Below are 21,005 nucleotides of genomic sequence, written 5' to 3' on the forward strand. Positions count from 1 at the left end.
GGTTTCAACCTCATTGCTGTCAATAGCCATTGTATGAGAGAGACATAATTAATGTATTTACTATTTATTTGTAAACTTAAACACACTTTGACAATAAATATACAATTACTTTTTTTTTCATTTTATACTCTTTCTCATTTTAGCTACGTAAGAGAAAAACATTTTTAGACGTATGCCACATTTAGATTTTTTTTAAACACAATATGAAAAAATCAACATCATATACTACTTTGCATACTCTTTAAGTAATGATGAAAGTTTTTTTTAAAGGCACGCAATTATTTTGTTTAATCTAATGTAGCAAACTTCAGTGAAAGATGGAGATCGATTAATTTAAGAACTGACACGATTATAGATTTCTAATTGTAAGATGCATAAAAAAATGTTAAACTAAAAGCATCAGTGCTTCAATTATTAAAAGATGAAAGGAACACCGCGAAAGCTCCAATATACAGATGTTAAAGTACAATGGACCCTCTAATTTTAGAGGTTAACTTGTTCAAGATTAAAAATTGATTACGTGCATAATCAATGTCTCTCTCTTACTGTACATAAAGGGAAAAAAAACTTGTACAATCGTGTTGTTCTACAATATAATGGACAAAAAAAATGTTATTTTGCTTTTCCATTAAGAAACACAAACCTTGTTGACATTTTTTTTATGGAAGCAACAAGTACGACTTTGAAAATAAACTACCATTAGACGCTTGAATATCCAACGCATACAATGCAAATTATCAAACTATTTATTCACTCACAGGGATATATATAAATATAAGGTTTGAAACGGATTATATTATACATAACAGCTAATGACTCTCTCTCTCTCTCTCTCTCTCTCTATATATATATATATATATATATATATAACACAGCTGTTGACTGTTAATATAAGGGTAGTGGGGACTGGGGAGGGATTTTTTACACGAGAGCAACTTGTTAATATAAAATCAAATAGAAAAAAAAAATCTTTACAAAAAAAAGCTTGTTTTCAAACTAAACAACTAAAGTAATTATTTATTTTAATTTTTGAAGTATCAAGACGACCAAGCAACCACAAATATGTTACAACATGTTATTATTAAGATCACGAGCACGTATCGTATTAAACATTCCATTAATTCAAGTATAGTTAAATACAATTAGCAAGAATGGAAAACAAATATTAGAATGTTAAATTAATATTTTTGATTCAGAAGTTAAAATAATATAGTTATATTTTAATGCATTCACCTTTAATTAAATTGAAATAGCTTAAAATGAACAACAAGTATTTTCACTAAATATTTAATATAAACATTTTTATATGAGCAAATTTAAAATTTTTAACGAAGCAAAAATAATCATGGTCGGTTAAATGAACTAATTGAGTTTTATTTTTATATATTGTTAGTTTAAATTTTTTTACTCTATAAACAAATTAGAAATCGGAGTTGAGTTGACTTTTAAAGTAATTGTTAAAAGAACCAATAAATTTATTTTATAAGACGGATTGTGATTAAATTGTGATAAGATGATACGGTAATAAAAATCAATATAAATATATACTATTTTCTTCTATTAATTTATGCATTCGACGACGTCATTATTTAGTTGTAGAAGAGGAGTATTATATTAAAATAAAGAGTAATTTTCAATTTCAACGTGTGGTCAAAACTCAGAAGCTCATTTCAGAGGGCGAAAACGTTAGATTCCTTTTCATCATCTAGAAATCTAGTTGGCGGTCAAAAGTCAATATTATAGTATGCACATGTTGTTTAATATAATATTCTGTCAAATAAATAAATAGCATGCTTGAATAGTTATCGAAAATAAAAATAGCATGCTTGAATTCTTTTCTATACACTTTTATCATATTAAATAATGTTTTCTAGAATTACAACTACATTTATGAAAGACTAGTTCTAACATAGAATTACCTCCAACTGTATTTTTTATATAACGGCCGGCAGTGTATATATATTTGATATATAATATGAATGTTTTTAAATTTAATTAAGTAATGCTTTTTGTTAAAAATAATTTGAAGTCATAGTGTGTGCGCTCGCGTTATTTGACAGAATCATAGGACATAAAAAGTATTTAAAAAAAATATCAAAATACATGTAATTAACTTCAAAAAATATTTTTTTAAAAAAAGGCTAAACAATGTGTGTCAGATATGATCGAGAGATTATAGTCAATAAAAAAACTGTTTGAATGGGTTCATCTTTTATCACCTGATAGTTAAACAAAATAAGAAAAAAGATAAATAACTTGATTTAATTCATCTCTTGTCAATATTTGTTTTTTTTTAAAAATTAATATAAAAAAATGTCAGCCTTATTTTTTTCATTTTTAAATAAGTGAAATTTATATATTATTCACTAGAGAAATTAATATATATTTTATAATAATAAATATATATTTTTATACGATGAAAGGAATGGGCAATTGAGCATGCAAGGTCGATTCCCTTAAAAGAATCCCATGCATATAAGGCAAGTTGATTTCTAGATCCTTTGTTGTTAGGACTTAGGAGGACTGAAAAAATAAAATAAAATTTATAAATGTAGTTGAATCGAGAATTTTGAAAATATACATTTTATCTATATATTGTTCGTTCAGCAGCTACTTTTATTGACCTCATATTTTCTTTGTTGACTTTTTTTATTCTAAAAAGTTGGGAAAATTTAATATTATTGTGTATATCAGTTTAATTTTTATATATAATTTATTCTTGCTACTTTATGTTTGTTAATTGTGGTAAAAAAATTATAATTTTTTATTTTTTGTCAAATTTAGCTGCAATGATCGATCTGTAAATAAGAAGTCCATGAGAATTCTAACACTTAAAATTGCCATTCGTTTTATAAAATTAATGTTATTTTACTTCTCAAGTATATATAGACGATCGATATTACGTTTAATAGAAAATACAAAGCTACATTTTTTATCATATTTTAGTGAAATTATACACTAAAACAATGAAGTGTTGTACGTATGAAAAATAAAAATTGCGTAAATCATATTATAAAAAAGGTTAACGTATAATATAATTTGTCCAAAAAAAGCATATAAAGTTGTTGTTTTTTTATAAAGAAAACGATGAGTAAATAAGAACATAGTTATATAGGGTGACTTTGTTTAAATTTTTTAAAATTAATTTAATAATTTTAAAATAAGTATTTTTTATATAATTATTTTTTAAGGAACAAATATGATTTTTTAAAAATAAAATAAAAAAATTTGTTTATTTTAAGTGAAACAGTTTATAAAAACACATTAGAAAATAAAAAAAATTGGTTATTTTGTTTAAAAAACACTTATTTTAAAAAATAAGATTAAACAAACTCACTCTGGTGAGTTTTTTAAAAATTTTAAAAAATAATTTTAAAATAAGTATTTTTATATAAATATTTTTTAAGAAGTAGATATGATTTGCTTATAAAAAAACAAAAAAAAAAACTACTTATTTTAAATAAATATAGTTTACACAAAAATATCAGAAAATAAGAAAACTGATTTTTTGTTTTGTTTTATAAAACACTTATTTTAGAAAATAATCTTAAACATAATTAAGCAAACTGTGAGAAGCACATGCATGCCAAACAAAGGATGACACAACGTCTGCTCGAAAAATGTTTGGGACTTTCAAATTACGTGTGGGCATATGGGAACAACTGACATGGTCAGCGTAACAACAATTAAGGCATATAAATACTCCAATGTGATTTCAATATTTATTTTTAATCTTAATTGTGTAGTAAGTTAAGAAAATAAAAATAATGTTAAAAATAATTTATAATATAAAATGTAAATTATTTAATATTTATTTTTGAGTAATTAAAAATATTTAATGTTTCTTAATATATATATATATATGTATGTATATATACATTTGGTATATATGATAAGCAGGGGTGAATGGGGGATGTCATGGTCACTTCTTAAATTTATATCTTCATTTTAAATTTTATATAGAAATAATAATGTGACATTTCAAGAGAAAGAACAAGAAAATTAAAGGTTTGGTCTTAACCCCCTTAAACTAAAATCCTGCCTCTACCCCAATGATAAGAAATTTAACAGTAATTATTGGTTTATGTTAACTTATCGAAATTAATTAAGAATAAACATTGTAGTGTAGAACATTAATTTATAAATAGTAAGTTTCTAAAATAATTTAAAGATATAAAATAAATTAAAAATATCATTATTGTTAAATTATTATACAAGAAAGAAGAAAATATGATAAAGAATGTGCCAATATATTATTAATAATAAGAATTTCAAACTTAATTGATTAAAAAATGCATTTGACAGAAGATAAATATTACCTTTTATCTTTTGAATACTTACTTAAACAAACTTTTAAGATCTATTTCTTTTCTTAATAAGTCATATAACTTCGCTTATACTTTTATAAATTTAAATACCTACTCCAATGCATGAATTTAAACCTAAACAACAAGCGAGTGATAATTCAAAATTTCTTTTAACCCAAAATTTCTTATCTTTTTAAAAAGAGAAGTTAAACATAACTTTGAAAAAATGTTAAAAATAAATATGTTTATATACAATGCTAACAATAAAAGTACGTTATAAAATTTATCCAACTACTACTTACTTAACAACTCAAATTAATTTCCACAAGAAATATCTTTTTTTATTATCTTATTATATTAGGAAGTATTTACTGATTTTGTCTTTGATTAATCTTTATTAAAGAATGTAATTCGATCATCTTAACGATGCCTTCACTTTCAATCACTTATTGTAATCTACAGAATTCATATATGATGTTTTGCTTAATAAATTCAAACTTATTTTCACTTGGACGAATTTGTGTGACTCATTTTGTGCTTGGTAGGTTCTTCCGTTCTTGTGACACAAATGGATCCCATCTCTCCATAAACATGGGCTACACTTGTGGGAAGCCCATAAGGTCCACTAAAGAGAAATTGGGCCACTTTGTATTGTGAGCCCACTTCCTTCTCTTGCGCAGATGTGAATGTGAGAGACACCCATGAATGACAGAATGAAATGAACTGAGTAACACCAACGCTGCTTTCTTCATTCTTTCATTCATTCGAATGTGTTCTTTTGCGATTGAATTTGAGGGAACAATAATCGATTTTCGCTTTCTGGGCACCCCTGAATTCCCCTGCATCGCTGTGAAAGTAGTTCAGTTCGAACAACGAAAACGATGTCGGCTCGATTGATGAAGAAGGTTCTGAACGAGCAGCATCACCTTCCGCCACACGTGAGTGAAGAAGAAGAAGAAGAAGAGAACGATTCTGAGCCCATCACTCGTTCCTCCATCAACCCCTTCGACCTCCTCAACGACAACGATTCTGAGCCCGAAGACCAGGTTTTTAAAAGCCCCACCTTTTTGGTTTTGATTCAATCTTTGAATTTATGAAGCATAACCTTTTTTACCCTTTTGAATTTTCCATGTGGGTCTTGTTTTTCTGTTGCTATCAAGCCCAAAGGAGTTGGGTTAGCTAGAAATTGCATTTGAAAATAGGTTAGAAACAACCAACTAGGGACTTTGAATTTAGGTTGAAGATAATTTTTCTTGTTATTATTCTTTTTTGTTAATTAAATGTCTCAACATTTAGTATTAGAGAATGGTATAGACCCTAAGTTGATTAAATGTCTCACCAGTTAGATGAGAGGAGCTTCTACAAAAGTTATCTGCATAAGTTGATTTTAGCTCATGGAAGAAGCTCGATTCATTTTATTTTCTTCTCTTATAAGTGCTTATAGAGAATCCAAACAGGGTCACAGTGTTGTATTGATTTTTTACTAGAAAAATTTCTTGGATGTTTAGCCTAAAATTGATTTTTGGATTCTTGTTTGTACAAAATAAGGTAGAGATTGAGGATTATGCTTGTTAGTTGTTACTCAATATGTCTGTTTTGACTGCAGGGAGATGAGTTGATGTCCACCAATGAAATATTGACAAGTTATGATGACAAAGAGGAGTCAGCTTTATTGAAACCTACTGCTGAGGTTTCCACATCAAATCCAAAATTGAAGAAAAAGAAAAAGAAGAAGAACAAGGATAGTGCTGTTGCGAATAAAATGGATGATAAAGAATTGGACTTGATTCTAGAGGATTTATCTCTGAATGTCGACACTTCAGCTGAGCAACCTGTTTCTACCAAAGACAAAAATAAATCTGTTAAACAGCATGCAGCCTCCGTATTACAAGTGGATCCTAAATACTTGAATGCCGAAAATGAGCTTAGAAGAATATTTGGATCTAAGGTTGTAAAATCATTTGAGAGTAGCAATCAAGTGGGCAGTTCTCGGCAGATGCGAGGGGTGAGGGGGCGTGTACATTATAATCTTAAAAAGAGTGTTCTTGTCACTCCATCAGACAATTGGCTCCGCTGTGATGATTCTTTGGTCATGCAGTTTTTGGAGATAAAAAATGGATATAACTATTTCAGGTAAGGAACTAAAGACCATTCTTGTTCAGTCTATGGATAACATTTTCTGCTCTATTTTCTCGTAACACCACCCTCTCTGTATACATGTATGAGTATGACTGTATGTGTTAAAGGCCGAGGACTTAGTTGTAGTATGCTATCTTCAAATGTGTGTGATGTGTGCTTCCAATGAATTATAAACAAATAAGCATGAAAATAAACACAAAAGATGCTGCCTGTTGGTGGGAAAAATAAAATATGTAACATATACTCCCTCTGTCTCATATTTTTTGCATTTAAAGGTAATGCACATCATCTTCAAAAAATTATTAACTACACTAATTACTATATAAAAGTTGTTTTCTTTGACTAAAATACCCTTTTTAAATGAGTTGGAGTGTAGTTGTGAATGAATTAATATTTATAACAATAAACAAGGGTATTATTGGAAAACAACAATTAATGCTTTCTTGACATTGTCATGTGACATATTTTGAGACAAATCAAAACTATCAAAGTCACCCTAATGGGCGAGTTATGATAAATAGAGACAAGAGGGGGAAATTTATGCAGATTACAGGTATAGCCTAGAAAAATTACCTACTTTTGCCTAATTATTGATTACTTTCATTACTGACTCTCTCGCAATGCCTTTTAATTCTTGATGTTTCTTTCATTTTAATTGAAGGGCGTGTATAATTTAGTCCATTACTTTGTGCTTTTATTATTATTCATTTTTATTGTCAATGACCTTTGGGTTAGTGGAAATTGTCAATCCTCTTTCAGAACGGGACTGGAGAAAGGGGTCTGAGGTTCTCAACCTGGCTGATTTATGATTTTTTGGTTTATTTGTGAAGTTAAAAATTGAATATGCCTTTTGTACTTGGTATCTGATTTCATATTTTAGCCTTTATAGTTAAAAATTATTGAGATGTGTGAATCATCATCAGAATAATACTGATGATAATGATTATAACAATAATAATAATAATAATAATAATTGCATCCTTTTGTAATCCTTTTAACTTCTGTTCATTTTCCCTTATTGGGCATTTTTACAATGTAGATATGTACACTCGCTATCCTACTCCCAATCTCAGAGAGCATTTGAAGCTGCCAAAGCAATTAATGACATAAATGGCATAGCGAGCATATTACAGCACCGTCCTTATCATATAGATTCCCTTCTAACAATGGCAGAATATTTTGCGGTATTGGGTGAACAACAGATGTCTGCAGATGCTATTGCCAGGTGTCTATATGCCCTTGAATGTGCATGGCATCCCATGTTCAATCCACTGCAGGGAAATTGCCAGCTGAAGTTCAAACATGATACAAACAAACCAATATTCACAGCTCTTTTCACTCACATGAAAAATTTGGACAGGCGTGGCTGTCATAGATCTGCCTTAGAGGTCTGCAAATTATTGCTTTCGCTAGATTCTGATGATCCCATGGGGGCTATTTTCTGCATCGATTACTTTGCTTTAAGGGCTGAGGAGTATGCATGGCTGGAGAAGTTTTCTGAAGAATATAAAAGTGACAACTCCATGTGGTTGTTTCCAAACTTCTCTTATTCCCTTGCCATTTCTCGGTTTTACCTTGAGGGCGAGGCCTGCAAAGATGATTGTATGGATTCTGAAAAGGCTTCTTCGTCTGATCTTATGAAACAAGCATTGATGCTTCATCCTTCAGTCATAAAGAAGCTTGTCGCAAAAGTACCATTGAAAGATCGCACATGGACAGATATTCTAAAGCATGCCTTTTTCCGGTCAGATCAAACAGGAATTCCATCTCAAGATCACTTGATTAATATATATGTTGAGAGAAATTACCTTTTATGGAGGATTCCTGATCTGCAAAAAGTGCTAAGTGGTGCTGCAAAACTAGTGATTGAAACACTAGAAAGTAATAAAAGTGAAGTTAAGGATTGGGCTTGTGTCAGAAAAGAAGCATTTTCATCTGAGAAAAATGAGTAAGTGATTATTTTTTATTTATTTTTTGTTGTTTTAGCTTAATTTTGCTTGTTCACTTTGGTAACATTTTTTTATAGACGTGAATCTTTATCTGAATCTGAAAAAGTATCGAATGCTTAAGTATGTTGTTTTACAAACCATCTAGCTTTATTGTCTTCAAAACTTGGTAAAAATGATTTCTAGTTGGAATGAGCATTTGGTAGTTAAACAATTGAAATTATGATTAATAACTTGCAGCAATGTGCTGATAACAATGTAACTGAAGAATAATTGTATGATAATAAAAAAATTTTAAGCTTACTCATCTCGTGTAATTAAGAGAGAGAGAGAGAGACAGAATTATGGAAAAGAAAGTAGCACAATGAAACTTATTCGTTGCGAAATTTTGGAGGCATTCCATTTTCTCATGTGTGGTAAATATGTTTTAACTTCTATTGATCTAATACAACTTACACTTACGATAGTCAAACTCTCGACTTATTGTAAACTTGTCGAGCTTATGTAGACTCAACTCGTAACTCGTAAGAATTTACCTATTATAAAAAAAATATTAAAAAACCTATTAATGACATTATTTTTTGAAAACCTATAAATGACATATGCATAGCATAATACTCTTTACACAATAATTCAACATTTCAATTCCATAATAAAGCAAAGTAGCAAACCAATTGTAATTTGTTACAGTTCTAAGTTAGATTAAACTACATAAATGATCAAATCGCACATGATGGCGAGTTAACACATTTTCTCTATCTGAAATCGTTCTTAAGAGTTTACTAGTTAACTTGAGAGTTTGACAATCTTGCTTACACTTCATTGTTTGTTAGGTATGGACATTTGATGGTATCTGATTTCTCTGATTCACTTTCATCGATTCCACGAGAAAATCTGCAACAATTTATGGGTGTTCCAAGGATGATGGAGGGTATGCAGGATGAGAACCAATTTGCTAATCTACCTGGCAATGGCCATGCTCCTCGCCGTGTTGCAAATAGGAATGCATTAGCTGTCTTGTTTGAGTCAATGCTACCGTGGGTTACTTATGAGGATGGGGTGGATGGTGGACCTGATGATGACCAACATGATGACCACAGGCAAGACAATCAATGATTCTGGATGCAACTGGCCTTCCTGCTCTGAAGGGCCTATTTTTGGCTGGAGTGTTGTACTCAATGATGAGATGCCTTTCTTGTACAGTGTGACGCCTAGGGAGCTTGATGTCTTCTGCTATTATGTTGATCATTGTCAACCATATGGGCACTCTAGATGCATAAAAATGCCATATAATTTTGTGGTGTCTAAGTTTATGGATATTGATGTCAAATGTTATACCGTTGCCATTATGAATTTTTCATTTGATATACTTTAAATTTTTGTCAACTTTGTTGTTTAATAATGTATTGTCACACAAGAGTTTAGATATTATAACATCTACTTAAGTTCAAATTCTTTTATAACCACGTAGTTGGATGAAAGTGTAGAATTGAAAACGTTACTTCAAAAGTAAGCATCTTAAGTATCTCAACGTGGTTAGAGTAGTTTAGATGTGGTATTGTGTGGTGTCCGGTACCCCAATTAGTTCAAAGGTAAATACATTTTTCTTGTGTACCTGTTGGGTGTGGCCTGCCGTCTAGTTTTATTGTTGAGGCATTGTCAAAATTCATTGTATACTTCCATGTCATCATGATGTTAAATAAAACAATAGAATTAAAAGATGCTCTTAGCCTATGCTCGTTATTCCAATGTGTGAGGATTGTTTCTACTCCATTTTGATAATACCGCGGAAAGAATCATGCTACAAAGAGTTTTACACAATTATTGGCACGGTTTCATGATTTTTTAAAGCTGGTTTACCTGAATTTGGGTGGAACTATGCAAGCAGTTGTGCATAATTGTGACTGCAATAGCTACAAAAACTAATAGTACTCAAGTGAAGAATAGGCTAATGAGATTTTGAGTGAACCTAGGATATTTTTCTGTCCGGAGTTAAAGAACTAATCTTTTAAGGTTTTAAAATTCATTTAAGGGGTAGATTTTTTCCAAAAGTTTTTTCATACACGAATTTGAAGATTAAATTACTTCACTTATTACATGTTCAAGAAACAAGATTATCTGCCTACCATGTCACACTATGTTGGTTAGGCTAACAAGAGATTAAGTCCTTGCAATGTTACATGTTTATTAAATTATGACTTACATAGTACAACATTCTAGACTCTATAATGCTTATAATTATTTCTAAATGCAAACTTTTTACAAACTAAATGCAGAAAAGCGATTCAATACGCAGGCCTAGGCATGCCGAGGAATAAGAAATACTTTCTTGGCCCTGTGGTGGGTGGTGCATACTTTGTTACAAGACCCTCCAGTTCAAGCATGCATGACTCTGTGACATTCTTTTCTTTTTTCTACGTAGATTGAGTGGATCAGGGCCAGATTAGCCTTCAAAGACAATATAAGAGCAGGGAGAGAAGTGGGGGACCAGGTATGGCATTAAGTTTTAATCAAAAAAAGGTTTAGGATTAAGTTAGTATGATAAAGTTATCATGTGAGTGGATTTTAACATATCATTAAGGTCACAACTATATGAAGCTAACATCATTACAACACTGCTAACTGCTAAGCATTATTGTACAATATCTCTTACTTTATGAAGTTTTGGATTCCCCTACTTTCTTGTAACTTGTAACCTCTTTGATGTGACCATCTGTCCAACCCCATTTTCTTTTCTCCCTCTCCCTCTCTCTTTTTCTTTTCCCCAACTTGTGATGATGCTCCTCAACCTTCTCTAGAAGACTACCACATTTTGTTGCTGGCTTGAGTTTGGAATAAATGACACTAGAAGTATACTCCTGCATTGCTAATTAACTCTTGACCACGATTGTTCACTAGGAAGAAGCTATACATGGTTGATAATATTTTGTGACTTTGACAAATTCAGCATTGTTTTCCCTTACTGTTTAAGTAAATATACACTCTACACAAGCAAAGAAAATGCCACTGTGCCGGTGGCTCCAGCTAAACCTTCGGTCACTCGCTCAAGAAATCACTAGTTAATATTGATAAAATGATATATACGCGTATAAAATATATTATGGAAACATTGAAATTTTAATCGATGATTTTCTAAATAACATTTATTACTTTACATGTTAGAAGAGTCAAATCTTAACTTGCCATCTCTCCTTATTAAGAAATGAATCATGATTCAGTTATTAAGACATTGGACATATTTTTTTGTAAGTGTATGTTTAGGCTTCCACTCTCCATTCGTGGGAAACTAAACATACATTCATGGAAGTAACTATTTTGTTACTTTTGGATTGAATGTACTTTAAGAAGTAGGAGAACAGGTTTCCAAAACATAGCTCAAGTTATTTCTGCAACTTGTAAGGTTTAACCACACTAGTTAAGATGACTATTATAGGTTAGTTGTTCTTCGAAATCAAATGAGAAACTTAACTTTATAACTCATCAAATTAAAATAACTTAGCTGCGGGCTCATAGAATCAGCTAATCATTGTGTGGAATATTGGATCATATAATCGAGATCACTAGGTGAGCATGGCTGTGTGTGGGGAACCACAAGCAGAAAGGGAGGTTTGCTAATCTTTTTTGTATTGGCACTTATGATTTAGGGGGTTGTGCTTTTTTCTCTCTACGAGGAGAAAATTTATATATGTTCAGGAAGTAAAATCAATCCATAATAAATTTTCATATGCTACAAAGAGTTATACAATTTGAATAAAGTGATATCGTATTTTTTCAGTAGTCACTTATTGAATTTTCGCAAGACAGAACCTATCCATGCATGGAAAAATCTACACAAGTTGGATAGATGAAATTAATTAATCATAAATAAATTATAATATCACACAAATATTTATAAGATGATTTAATATAAAGTGATGGAATATTTATTGTTAATTGTCTATGTAAACTATACTAATTTCTCATAAAAATTGATAGTTCAATACTAATTTAGCATTTTTTAATCTATCTTTCATTTTATCTAGATTGCTTTCTCACTTTTTTTTCTCACTTTTTATTTGAAATATTTTTCAGAACACATTCTTATTTTAAATTTTAAAGCGACAAGAACAATTGCTATTTAAACTAATTTTTCTATAATCAACTTAGCCTATTTTATTTAGGGTTACAGAAATACTTTTGTGGATTCTAATATAAAATTATAGGTTCCAATACACGAATCAAGAAAGAAAAAATACTTTTGAATTGTTCTAACATGAATTCAAACATTTACTCACTGAGGATATGTTTGGTTAACATTAGTGAAGTCAAACATAAATTTATTAGTGAATCAGAACATTTCTTTTTACTTTCATTTTATTTTTGTTCATTAGAGTTGTCTAGAAATTCGTACGACAACAATTTCAACTAAAAACTAAAATCAAACATGTTCAATATAGATTAATAAGATTTATAGAAGTATTTGGTGGACAATCCAATTGTAATTGTAATTTTAATAATAATAAAAGGCACTCCTTCTGGTTCTCCTATAAAACTGGAAGTTATAAAGCACTCCCAACACATACACACAACACAAGATCAACTCAAATTGATTCAAAGCGCAAGACACAAAAAAAAATTAAAAATGGCTAGTGGTCGCAATTTGAAGAACGCTGTGATAGCGTTTTTGGTTCCTCTTCCCTCCATCTTCTTCTACCTCTCATTCCTCAACCACTACGACTCAGCAAATTCCCCATTGTTTTGGTCTACTCTATGGTCATGGTGCTATCACCACCCTCTTCTATTAGCCAACGCTCTCTTCTTCCTCAACGTCAATGTCCTCTTCTGGGCCATAGGCCTAATCCAATCCAGCCACTGGGTACACACAATTACAAAGCCACCCTACTTTTTGTTTCACTTCACCCACTTTCACATTTCCTTCAAAGTTGACATCTTTCGGTGTTTGTGATGGTACAGATGATTGACCCCTATTGGACTGTGATACCTGTGATGCTTGTTCACTACTATGCCACTCACCCGTTGGCTCACTATGATTGGTGGAGGTCCAGGATCGTGATTTTATTGACTTGGGTGTGGAGTGCTAGGCTCACTCATAACTATTTCAGGAGAGAGAGGTGGCAGTGGGGTGCCAGGGAAGATTGGCGTTTCACTGAGATGAGTCAACAGTATGGGAAGCAATGGTGGTGGGTTTCATTCTTTGCTGTCTATGTCTCTCAACAGGTAAGTTTTCTCATTGCTCCATTTTCATTCATTGGTACTGAAATGAAGGAAAAAAGATTGATGAACACTCACATAATAGTATACACCTAAAGAAAGAAAGAGATAGAAGTGTAGGCATGATATGTAATATAACCTGACAAGAAGAGAGAGATAGAAAAACAATCATGAGTGTTAATGAGGAGTTTGCAATATTCAGGTTTTCACATATAACTACACTTAAGTGAACCTGTTGAGAGGCCTTGAATTTTATTAAATGACCCTATCTGAAATTATGGCCTGACTTGACATTTTGGAGCCCTCGGTATGGACCTGATCCGATTTTGATGTTGCCTTGTAATTTGGAGCGATTTTTCGGGTTGCGTATTAAGGAAAGATGAAAAAGTTTTTTGTTCATTATATAAGCATTGTTTTCTAAAAAAAAATAAAAATAGAAATCTCTTGACTGCCTGTGGATGTAGGGTACATCAGCCAAACTATGTTAATCCTGTGTGTCTTTCCTTGTACTGTTTCATTGTTTTAATGATGTATTTTGTATACGCTATAACAGAACACCTTGAACCTGCTTGTTGAATTACTTGTTTTCTTTGATTGCTGTTCCATTGAATTGAGTGTTTTTCTTTTGGTGTGTGTTTCTTGTCTTTGCAGATGTTTTTGATTGCACTGTCACTTCCCTTGTATGCTGTCCATACTTTCAATGAGCCTTTGAGCATGTGGGACTTGGTGGCTACTGTTGTCTGTTTATGTGGTATTGTGATAGCATACTTTGCTGATACACAGCTCTATGAGTTTGTGAGTAGAAACAACAAGCTGAAGGGGCTTGGGAAACCAGTGGTTTTTGTCCTTGACAGTGGCTTGTGGTATTACTGCCGACATCCGAATTACTTTGGCGAGCAGCTGTGGTGGTGGGGGCTGGTTGTGTTTGCATGGAACCTGGGACATGGATGGACCTTTATTGGAGCTTTGGTTAATACTATGTGTTTGGCTTATGTGACTAGGCTTGTGGAGGACCGAATGTTGAAACAAAAAAGTAGAGCAGAAGCATTTAGGGTGTATCAGAAGAAAACTTCTGTGTGGGTACCTTGGTTCAAGTCCTCTCCTTCAGGGGTTAAAAATAAGAATGCTTGATGTTTTTCTTGGTGCAATGGTCGATTTTGTAAAATTATCATCTTGGTATGTTATAAATTTTGCGTTGTTCGTATTTATTTAATGAAATGATGAATTGTATGTGTTCTATATATTAGTTTGCTGTAATGTTTTATAAAATCTTAATGAATCTGCTACATTTGGAGTCATACTTCTTGAATGCGGCTTTTCAGCTTCTAAATGATCCCTGATGACTAGTGTATTTGGCTGTGGATATACATCCTCTGGTCTTTTTATTTAGGCTTCTTCTTGTTTATGTGAAAGTCTGGAGTCATACAAAAAGAAAGAAATATTTTACAGTTATGGTTAAACTAATAAACTATGAACTAGTGTCTTGTTAACTAATCTGCGGCTGCATCAAATTGTCTCAAGTAATAAAGTAAAATAAAAGTTCAAGTATCGAATCCACAGATACTTTGTTTATATTCAGAGTTATATTTATCCAAATTTTCAAGCAATTAATGAATGAAATCAAAGATTTGAGAGATGCAAAATTAAAAATAAACTGACATAAAATTAAACTAATAATCTAAAACATGTAAGGAAAGAAAAACAAACACTTGGAACGGTGAAACATAGGTTGATTCTGAATATGGAGGTGTTGGGGGCCTAATCTACCAAAATTAATCTCAATGTGATATTAATGATTTTTCTCTATTAAATCTTATTCCAATTATCACCTATGTCTATTCATATTCTAACCATGATTTCTCATATGAAAGAGCTTAATTTCCATAATTTCTCTCCTAATCCCTTAAGAGAACAAACTAGTTAAATCGCATTATTAGCATAGATGCATAAAACAGGTTAAACAATGTCATTCTATCCCTATAGATGAATTATTTAGATGTCCCTTTCTAGTTCTTAAGAAATAAACATTTTTCAATACCTAAATCCTAAAACATACTATGAATATGCGTGATCAAATCACAATCAATGAAATTAAGTACAAAAAAGAGACAATGAAATTAAAATAACATCGAATGGATAGTAGAAATAATTACGTTAAGAATGTTTGGTTGCTAGACTCCCAACAATGGGGAAATTTAGCCTCTCATTGTCATGAGAGACTTTACAATTAAAAGAGGGTGATGAGAAGAGAAGAATAATGGAGATGAAAGAGAGGAATGACTCCTAATGATTAGTTTCCCTTGTTCCTACATGAATCCTAGCCTTTGTTTTCTATGAGAAGCTCTAATTTCGTGGATATTATGTGTGTCTTTCTTTCTTCATTTTTCCTCTTTTTAAAGGCGCAGTCTGTAACGTCGTGCTAAGTGCGATCGTCGCGCTGAGCGAGTGAGTTAGTGGTTACGCACTTAGGACGCGACTTGCGCTAAGCGCGTCTTCACATATCAGGCTTCTCCATGTGTCTTCTTTGCGTTAAGCTAGTGCGATCCCCTGAGCGACTGCATCGCACTAAGCGTGTATGGTGCGCTGAATGAGAGTCTTTAAATCTTCCACTTCTCTTGCAAGCTTTACTCTATATTCCTGCTGCCAATATAACACTAAAGCACTATAAATTCATCAGTTTAAATACTTATTGGACAAAATTTTGAATGATGTTAAAATTCTAATTATTCTCATAAAAAGAAGCAATAAAAGCAAAAAAAAATCCGACAATTTTTATTGACTTAATCATAAAATATACCCATGCACAATAGGTATCATGCCTTTTCTGGTTTAATGACTAGTCTCATATTAAAAATATTGCTATTTGCAGATCAAGATCTCATATTGTAAAATGGGCCATCAATTTAGATGCTTTCTCATGGTTGCATATTGATATCTAGTGAATGTCTATTTCCCTAACTTTCAAGCATAGGCATGAATCGTGAGTGCTGCCATAATATCCAAGTTTTCAATATACAGAAAAGTTAAAGAACTAAGATGTAGCACCATCTAGTGTTGGAAAGAGATATATCACGAGATCCAACTAAATTTCTGGCGTGGAGAGATTAAAAGTGTGCGTTAGTGCTCTAGAACTTTTGGATGCCTCTAGGTAAGCAATGACATTGTCATAAACCCTTTTGGTGTAGACCTTTAGCCAGAATGCTTGTGTCAAAAAGCTTTAGTTTTGGATTCTGAAGGACCAAAATCCTCTCATGATGGTAAAGGGCATTATACTATTGTCAGTCAGACAAGAGTGGCAAAATTTACGTTTTGACTCATGAATGTAGTGAATTCGGGGATGCTGTTGTGGGGGTCACGAGCATCTGAGCAAGTGCTATTAGCGAAGAGCTGAAATTGGAATTTTGTTTTGACAGTTAGGTGATTCAATGAGGCCTAGCTTGGGATTAGACTTCCATAGTCAACCTCTTTTCAGTGTAAAGTTCTATTTGGATTTTTTCTCTCTCATATTTTTCTTTGTAGCCTTATTAGTTCTATTGAATTTCTTGGAGAATTGTATCTGGGGTGTCTTCTTTGAGATAGATTTAGTGGATCCCTGTTGAGGAATGTTCTGGGCTGGATCTACGCCTAGAGTGGTCCAATAACCATCAACCACACTAGGCCAGTAGTGAACCCAAAAACTTTCAAGTAACCAACTCCCTTCAATCCAAAAGACAATTAAGCCCAACGACTAGGTATACCTACACTTGCAACACACAGTAGCAAATTTCCTAAAAATCAAGCAACTATCAATGAGAATCAAAGGATCAAAATGATCAAGTATTATTCTGTTATTACATGAGTATGATACCTCCATGCAAGGATGAAAACACAACATTTGGAAGGTACAAATTCTTCACGAATTGTTATCATCTTTTAACTTTTGCTATTCCTAACTTGGACGTTAGAGTCCTCACAGGTGACCACTACCACCATTCATCTGGGAGTGCAGAGAAGGACTTCCATACCATCATGGACCTGCAACAGAGGATCTCTATCCATTGGGTGAATGCAAATGACAATTTCTAGATTTGATTGTGAAAGATATATAATATAATTGATTATGAAGGCAGGTACATTCATGGTCCTCTTTTGTTTGTCCATCCTTAAAGAAAATTGGAGGACTTCAGTGGTTTTTAATGATAACGTTTCATCTGTTTGAAATTTTCTTGGCAGCCTCCGCTCCTCAGAGTACCATTTTAGTTTTGCTTTTGCATGATCATTCCATTTATAGCCTGGTAACTGCAAGCAACTTAAGGAGAGTCATATCTCTTGGAGATTTCATATTTGTTCTTGCCATATGAGTCCCCACAGTTCCCAGTTCAAATACGGTGTGGATAATTGATTTTATTTGCTGTTCTTCAAATTTTGGCCTTGACATTTTCATGTGGTCTCTTCTCACATGTTAACTGTAATGTAATGTTATCAGATGACAAAGTTCCTCTGAAGAGTAACAATGTGAAACATTATTGCAAAAAGAATACTAGTAACACTCTTCCACATACTTTTATCAACAAGCTTCATTATTTGGTGAATTATATGCAAATATTAGTAAATAAAGAATGAGTCAGAGAATGTGTTGAAAATTGTATTAGTAGCATTTTTCTGTCCCAAATGAGGGGAAAAATTAGATAAACTACCGTGGAAATTTCAAATAGTGGTTTTATTGCCTTATGGGCATGTTACATGCTTGTGATGCATAAGTAGAAAGTTCCCCATGTACTTTTCCAACATTATGGTGTGTCCCCAAAGGAACAGAAAATCCCCTCTTTCATTAGTCCCCCCCATCTGAAATAATATAAGACGAGATATCCCATAGCAGAAACATCTATAATTAATGCATTGTTTTTTCCCTTACTGGTCAGGCAGCTGATGAGTGATGTGTTAATGGTGACTTGTAACCGTTAGCTACCCATTTGACTTTGGATTAGATACCTTTATTTATGGTATTTTGCTTACTAGTCTTAACAGACGGTGATGTATCATGGACAGAACAGTGACAAGACTGCTAAGTGGGAAAACAAATTGAGATATCCCAAATTCCATGTGAAGGCAAATCAACGGCTATTGGGACTGGACCATTAACTTTTTCAATTTTTAAAAGCAACATAAGATAAGGAGAAAACTAATAGAAAATGGGTAAGGCTCTTATGTGAGATTCTCTTTGATAACATTCTTATTTTAATTCAAACTGTATCATAATCATAATTCACTATTACTTAAGGATGGATACACTTAAAAAATAAAGAAATCCAATAGTTAATACAAATAAACGTGATAAAAAAATATCTACAGTCCAGGGTTGCTCACCGGGCTATGTCCAGGGTAATGTTAAATATGTCATTTGTGAATCATTAGGTGTTCATGAAATGGGTGATTAATATTTGAATTAATTATAATACTACTACAATTCAAGTGACTTGTAAACGTCAACTCTGAAACATTTTGATCCCGAATCAGGGTTGAACAGTGAATGAATCATGACCATAACTACGAGAATTGATTGTCTTTTATGTACATACGTCCAAGAGGCACGCATAGAGATGCATACTTGTGAAGGTAAGTGAATATTATTAAATGAATTATATAAGATTAAAATAACTAGGTCATGAAACAAACATAAAACCAATGGATGAGAAAAAAGGAGGATGACTTCTGAGAAAGATCATTTTATGATGGACAAATAAAATTTAAATATTATTGGCTCTATATTTCAATTAAAGTTATTATTTTCTTTTGATAATTGTAAGTATTATTTTGGTAACTGAAATCAAAAACACTTATTAAATAAAATATTAATTTATTTGAAAAAAATATCAACAGTAGTCCTATTAGGCCTTTTCTAACCTTTTTGCCTTTTGTGACCACTTGTATGTTCGGTCAAAACACAAAACAAGAGGGGGAAAATAAAAATAAAATGCAGATCCTTTGTTTTGTTTTGGCATTTGTTTGCAATTTTGCATGGGAGTTGAGATCTCTTTCTGTACAGGTTTTTCACAGATAATAATTGCCACGGGTGTTCAATGGCTACAATATTTTCAATAAGAGGGTGACATATTCAATGCGTTGTGAAAAGATATAAGTGCCACACCATCTAGGTTTTCACGCATATTAAATTTGTTTTATGGTCTCTGGGATTGGGTAGCTATAATTAGGTGCGTCATAAAAGTTCTTCGGTACAGTATTATCATACACTTGTTTTCACTTCCATGTACGTATAATCAATCTGCTGATATCTCATGCATTAATTTCAAAGAATAAATCTTATCATTAAATTAATGTTAAGACATTAACTTGTACCAAAACAAAATAAGACAATAAATGTAGTGTTAGCTTTTCCTTTTTTTGAAAAAATATATATAAACTAATTTTATATAATCATCTAATAATAAATTATTAATATTTTTTTTCCTTTTCAAACATGAGGAAGAAAGGCTAATTCATTGCCTAACGTGTATAAGTTTGTGAGGACCATGCGAAAAGCTTTTACAACCGTTGGATATATTGTTTTTTTAATCAAAGGCCAAGTTTTTTCTTTTTTGTTTGTCTATTATTCCTAATTTATCCCTTTGTCCCGATGGACCCCATCTCCCCCATCCACTAGCAGCAATAACACCAAGCCGCCACCGCCGCCGTTACCAAGAGTCTACGGCGACGACTGCAACCACCACGACGGCGACATCAAACAAAGCTTTCACTTCCACAACCACACGTAGTCACGTAAAACAAATTTCTGCAGCCCTCTCCTCTCTTCTCCCTTCTGTTTTTTTTTTTTTTCTTTTTCCTTATTCGCTATATCACATCCACAGATGGTTACCACGGCGGTGGCGGCACCACTATGCACCGCCACCAATCACATATCTAAACAGAGAAAATGAGGCCAAATTACAAATATTTCAGATCTATAAGAGAATGCAAAATGAAAAAAGTTCGCAATCAAGACTTGATTAAGCTCATATCTTCATATTCTCATATGTAAAATACATTTCATTTTGATCCAAGAAACTTGTAACAAAAAAAAAAAAAACAACAAACAAATCGAAACAAGTCTTTGCTTCAAATCTGAATAAAAACCGAATAAAACCAAAAACTCTTCAAACCAAAAACAGCGAAGAAGAAGAACAAGACAACTAGAGGAACTTCTCGGGCTGGAGTTCAGCGCGTCGGCAAGACTTACATAAGATGGTCAACAAGTTTGCCTTTCCCACATGAGTCTTGGTCCTCAAACTTTCATCCTCTAGCATCTCTCTTCCAAATGAAAGGTAAAATCAGAAAAATAAAAAAAATAAATGTACAATGAAGACTTACTTAGTCTTGTTCCTCAAACATCTCTCCTTCAAATGGAAGGGTAAAATTGGAAAAATGA

General features: G+C 32.2%; 2 protein-coding genes across 2 annotated transcripts; both read left to right on the forward strand.

Moving 5' to 3' along the window:
• Nucleotides 1–4,967: 4,967 nt before the first annotated feature.
• Nucleotides 4,968–9,855, forward strand: LOC114418237 (transcription factor 25-like). The gene is made up of 4 exons (XM_028383481.1): nt 4,968–5,353; nt 5,914–6,440; nt 7,486–8,394; nt 9,226–9,855. The coding sequence occupies exons 1-4, from the start codon at nt 5,189–5,191 to the stop codon at nt 9,506–9,508; spliced, it is 1,884 nt and encodes a 627-aa protein (XP_028239282.1). The 5' UTR covers nt 4,968–5,188; the 3' UTR covers nt 9,509–9,855.
• Nucleotides 9,856–12,936: 3,081 nt separating this feature from the next.
• Nucleotides 12,937–14,903, forward strand: LOC114418238 (uncharacterized protein C594.04c-like). Its single transcript, XM_028383482.1, has 3 exons — nt 12,937–13,247; nt 13,346–13,609; nt 14,255–14,903. Exons 1-3 carry the CDS (start codon nt 13,014–13,016, stop codon nt 14,732–14,734), a joined length of 978 nt encoding a protein of 325 aa, XP_028239283.1. The 5' UTR covers nt 12,937–13,013; the 3' UTR covers nt 14,735–14,903.
• Nucleotides 14,904–21,005: the final 6,102 nt, after the last annotated feature.

Source organism: Glycine soja, chromosome 7 (assembly GCF_004193775.1).
Source record: "Glycine soja cultivar W05 chromosome 7, ASM419377v2, whole genome shotgun sequence".
Taxonomy (NCBI): domain Eukaryota; kingdom Viridiplantae; phylum Streptophyta; class Magnoliopsida; order Fabales; family Fabaceae; genus Glycine; species Glycine soja.

Excerpts from the sequence above, each read along its gene's own strand:
- LOC114418237 (XM_028383481.1), top strand. The coding sequence starts at position 5,189 with ATGTCGGCTCGATTGATGAAGAAGGTTCTGAACGAGCAGCATCACCTT. Across the intron at positions 5,354-5,913 it reads ATTCTGAGCCCGAAGACCAG|GGAGATGAGTTGATGTCCAC; the intron begins GTTTTTAAAAGC and ends TTTTGACTGCAG. Across the intron at positions 8,395-9,225 it reads TTTTCATCTGAGAAAAATGA|GTATGGACATTTGATGGTAT; the intron begins GTAAGTGATTAT and ends ATTGTTTGTTAG.
- LOC114418238 (XM_028383482.1), top strand. The coding sequence starts at position 13,014 with ATGGCTAGTGGTCGCAATTTGAAGAACGCTGTGATAGCGTTTTTGGTT. Across the intron at positions 13,248-13,345 it reads TAATCCAATCCAGCCACTGG|ATGATTGACCCCTATTGGAC; the intron begins GTACACACAATT and ends GTGATGGTACAG. Across the intron at positions 13,610-14,254 it reads CTGTCTATGTCTCTCAACAG|ATGTTTTTGATTGCACTGTC; the intron begins GTAAGTTTTCTC and ends TTGTCTTTGCAG.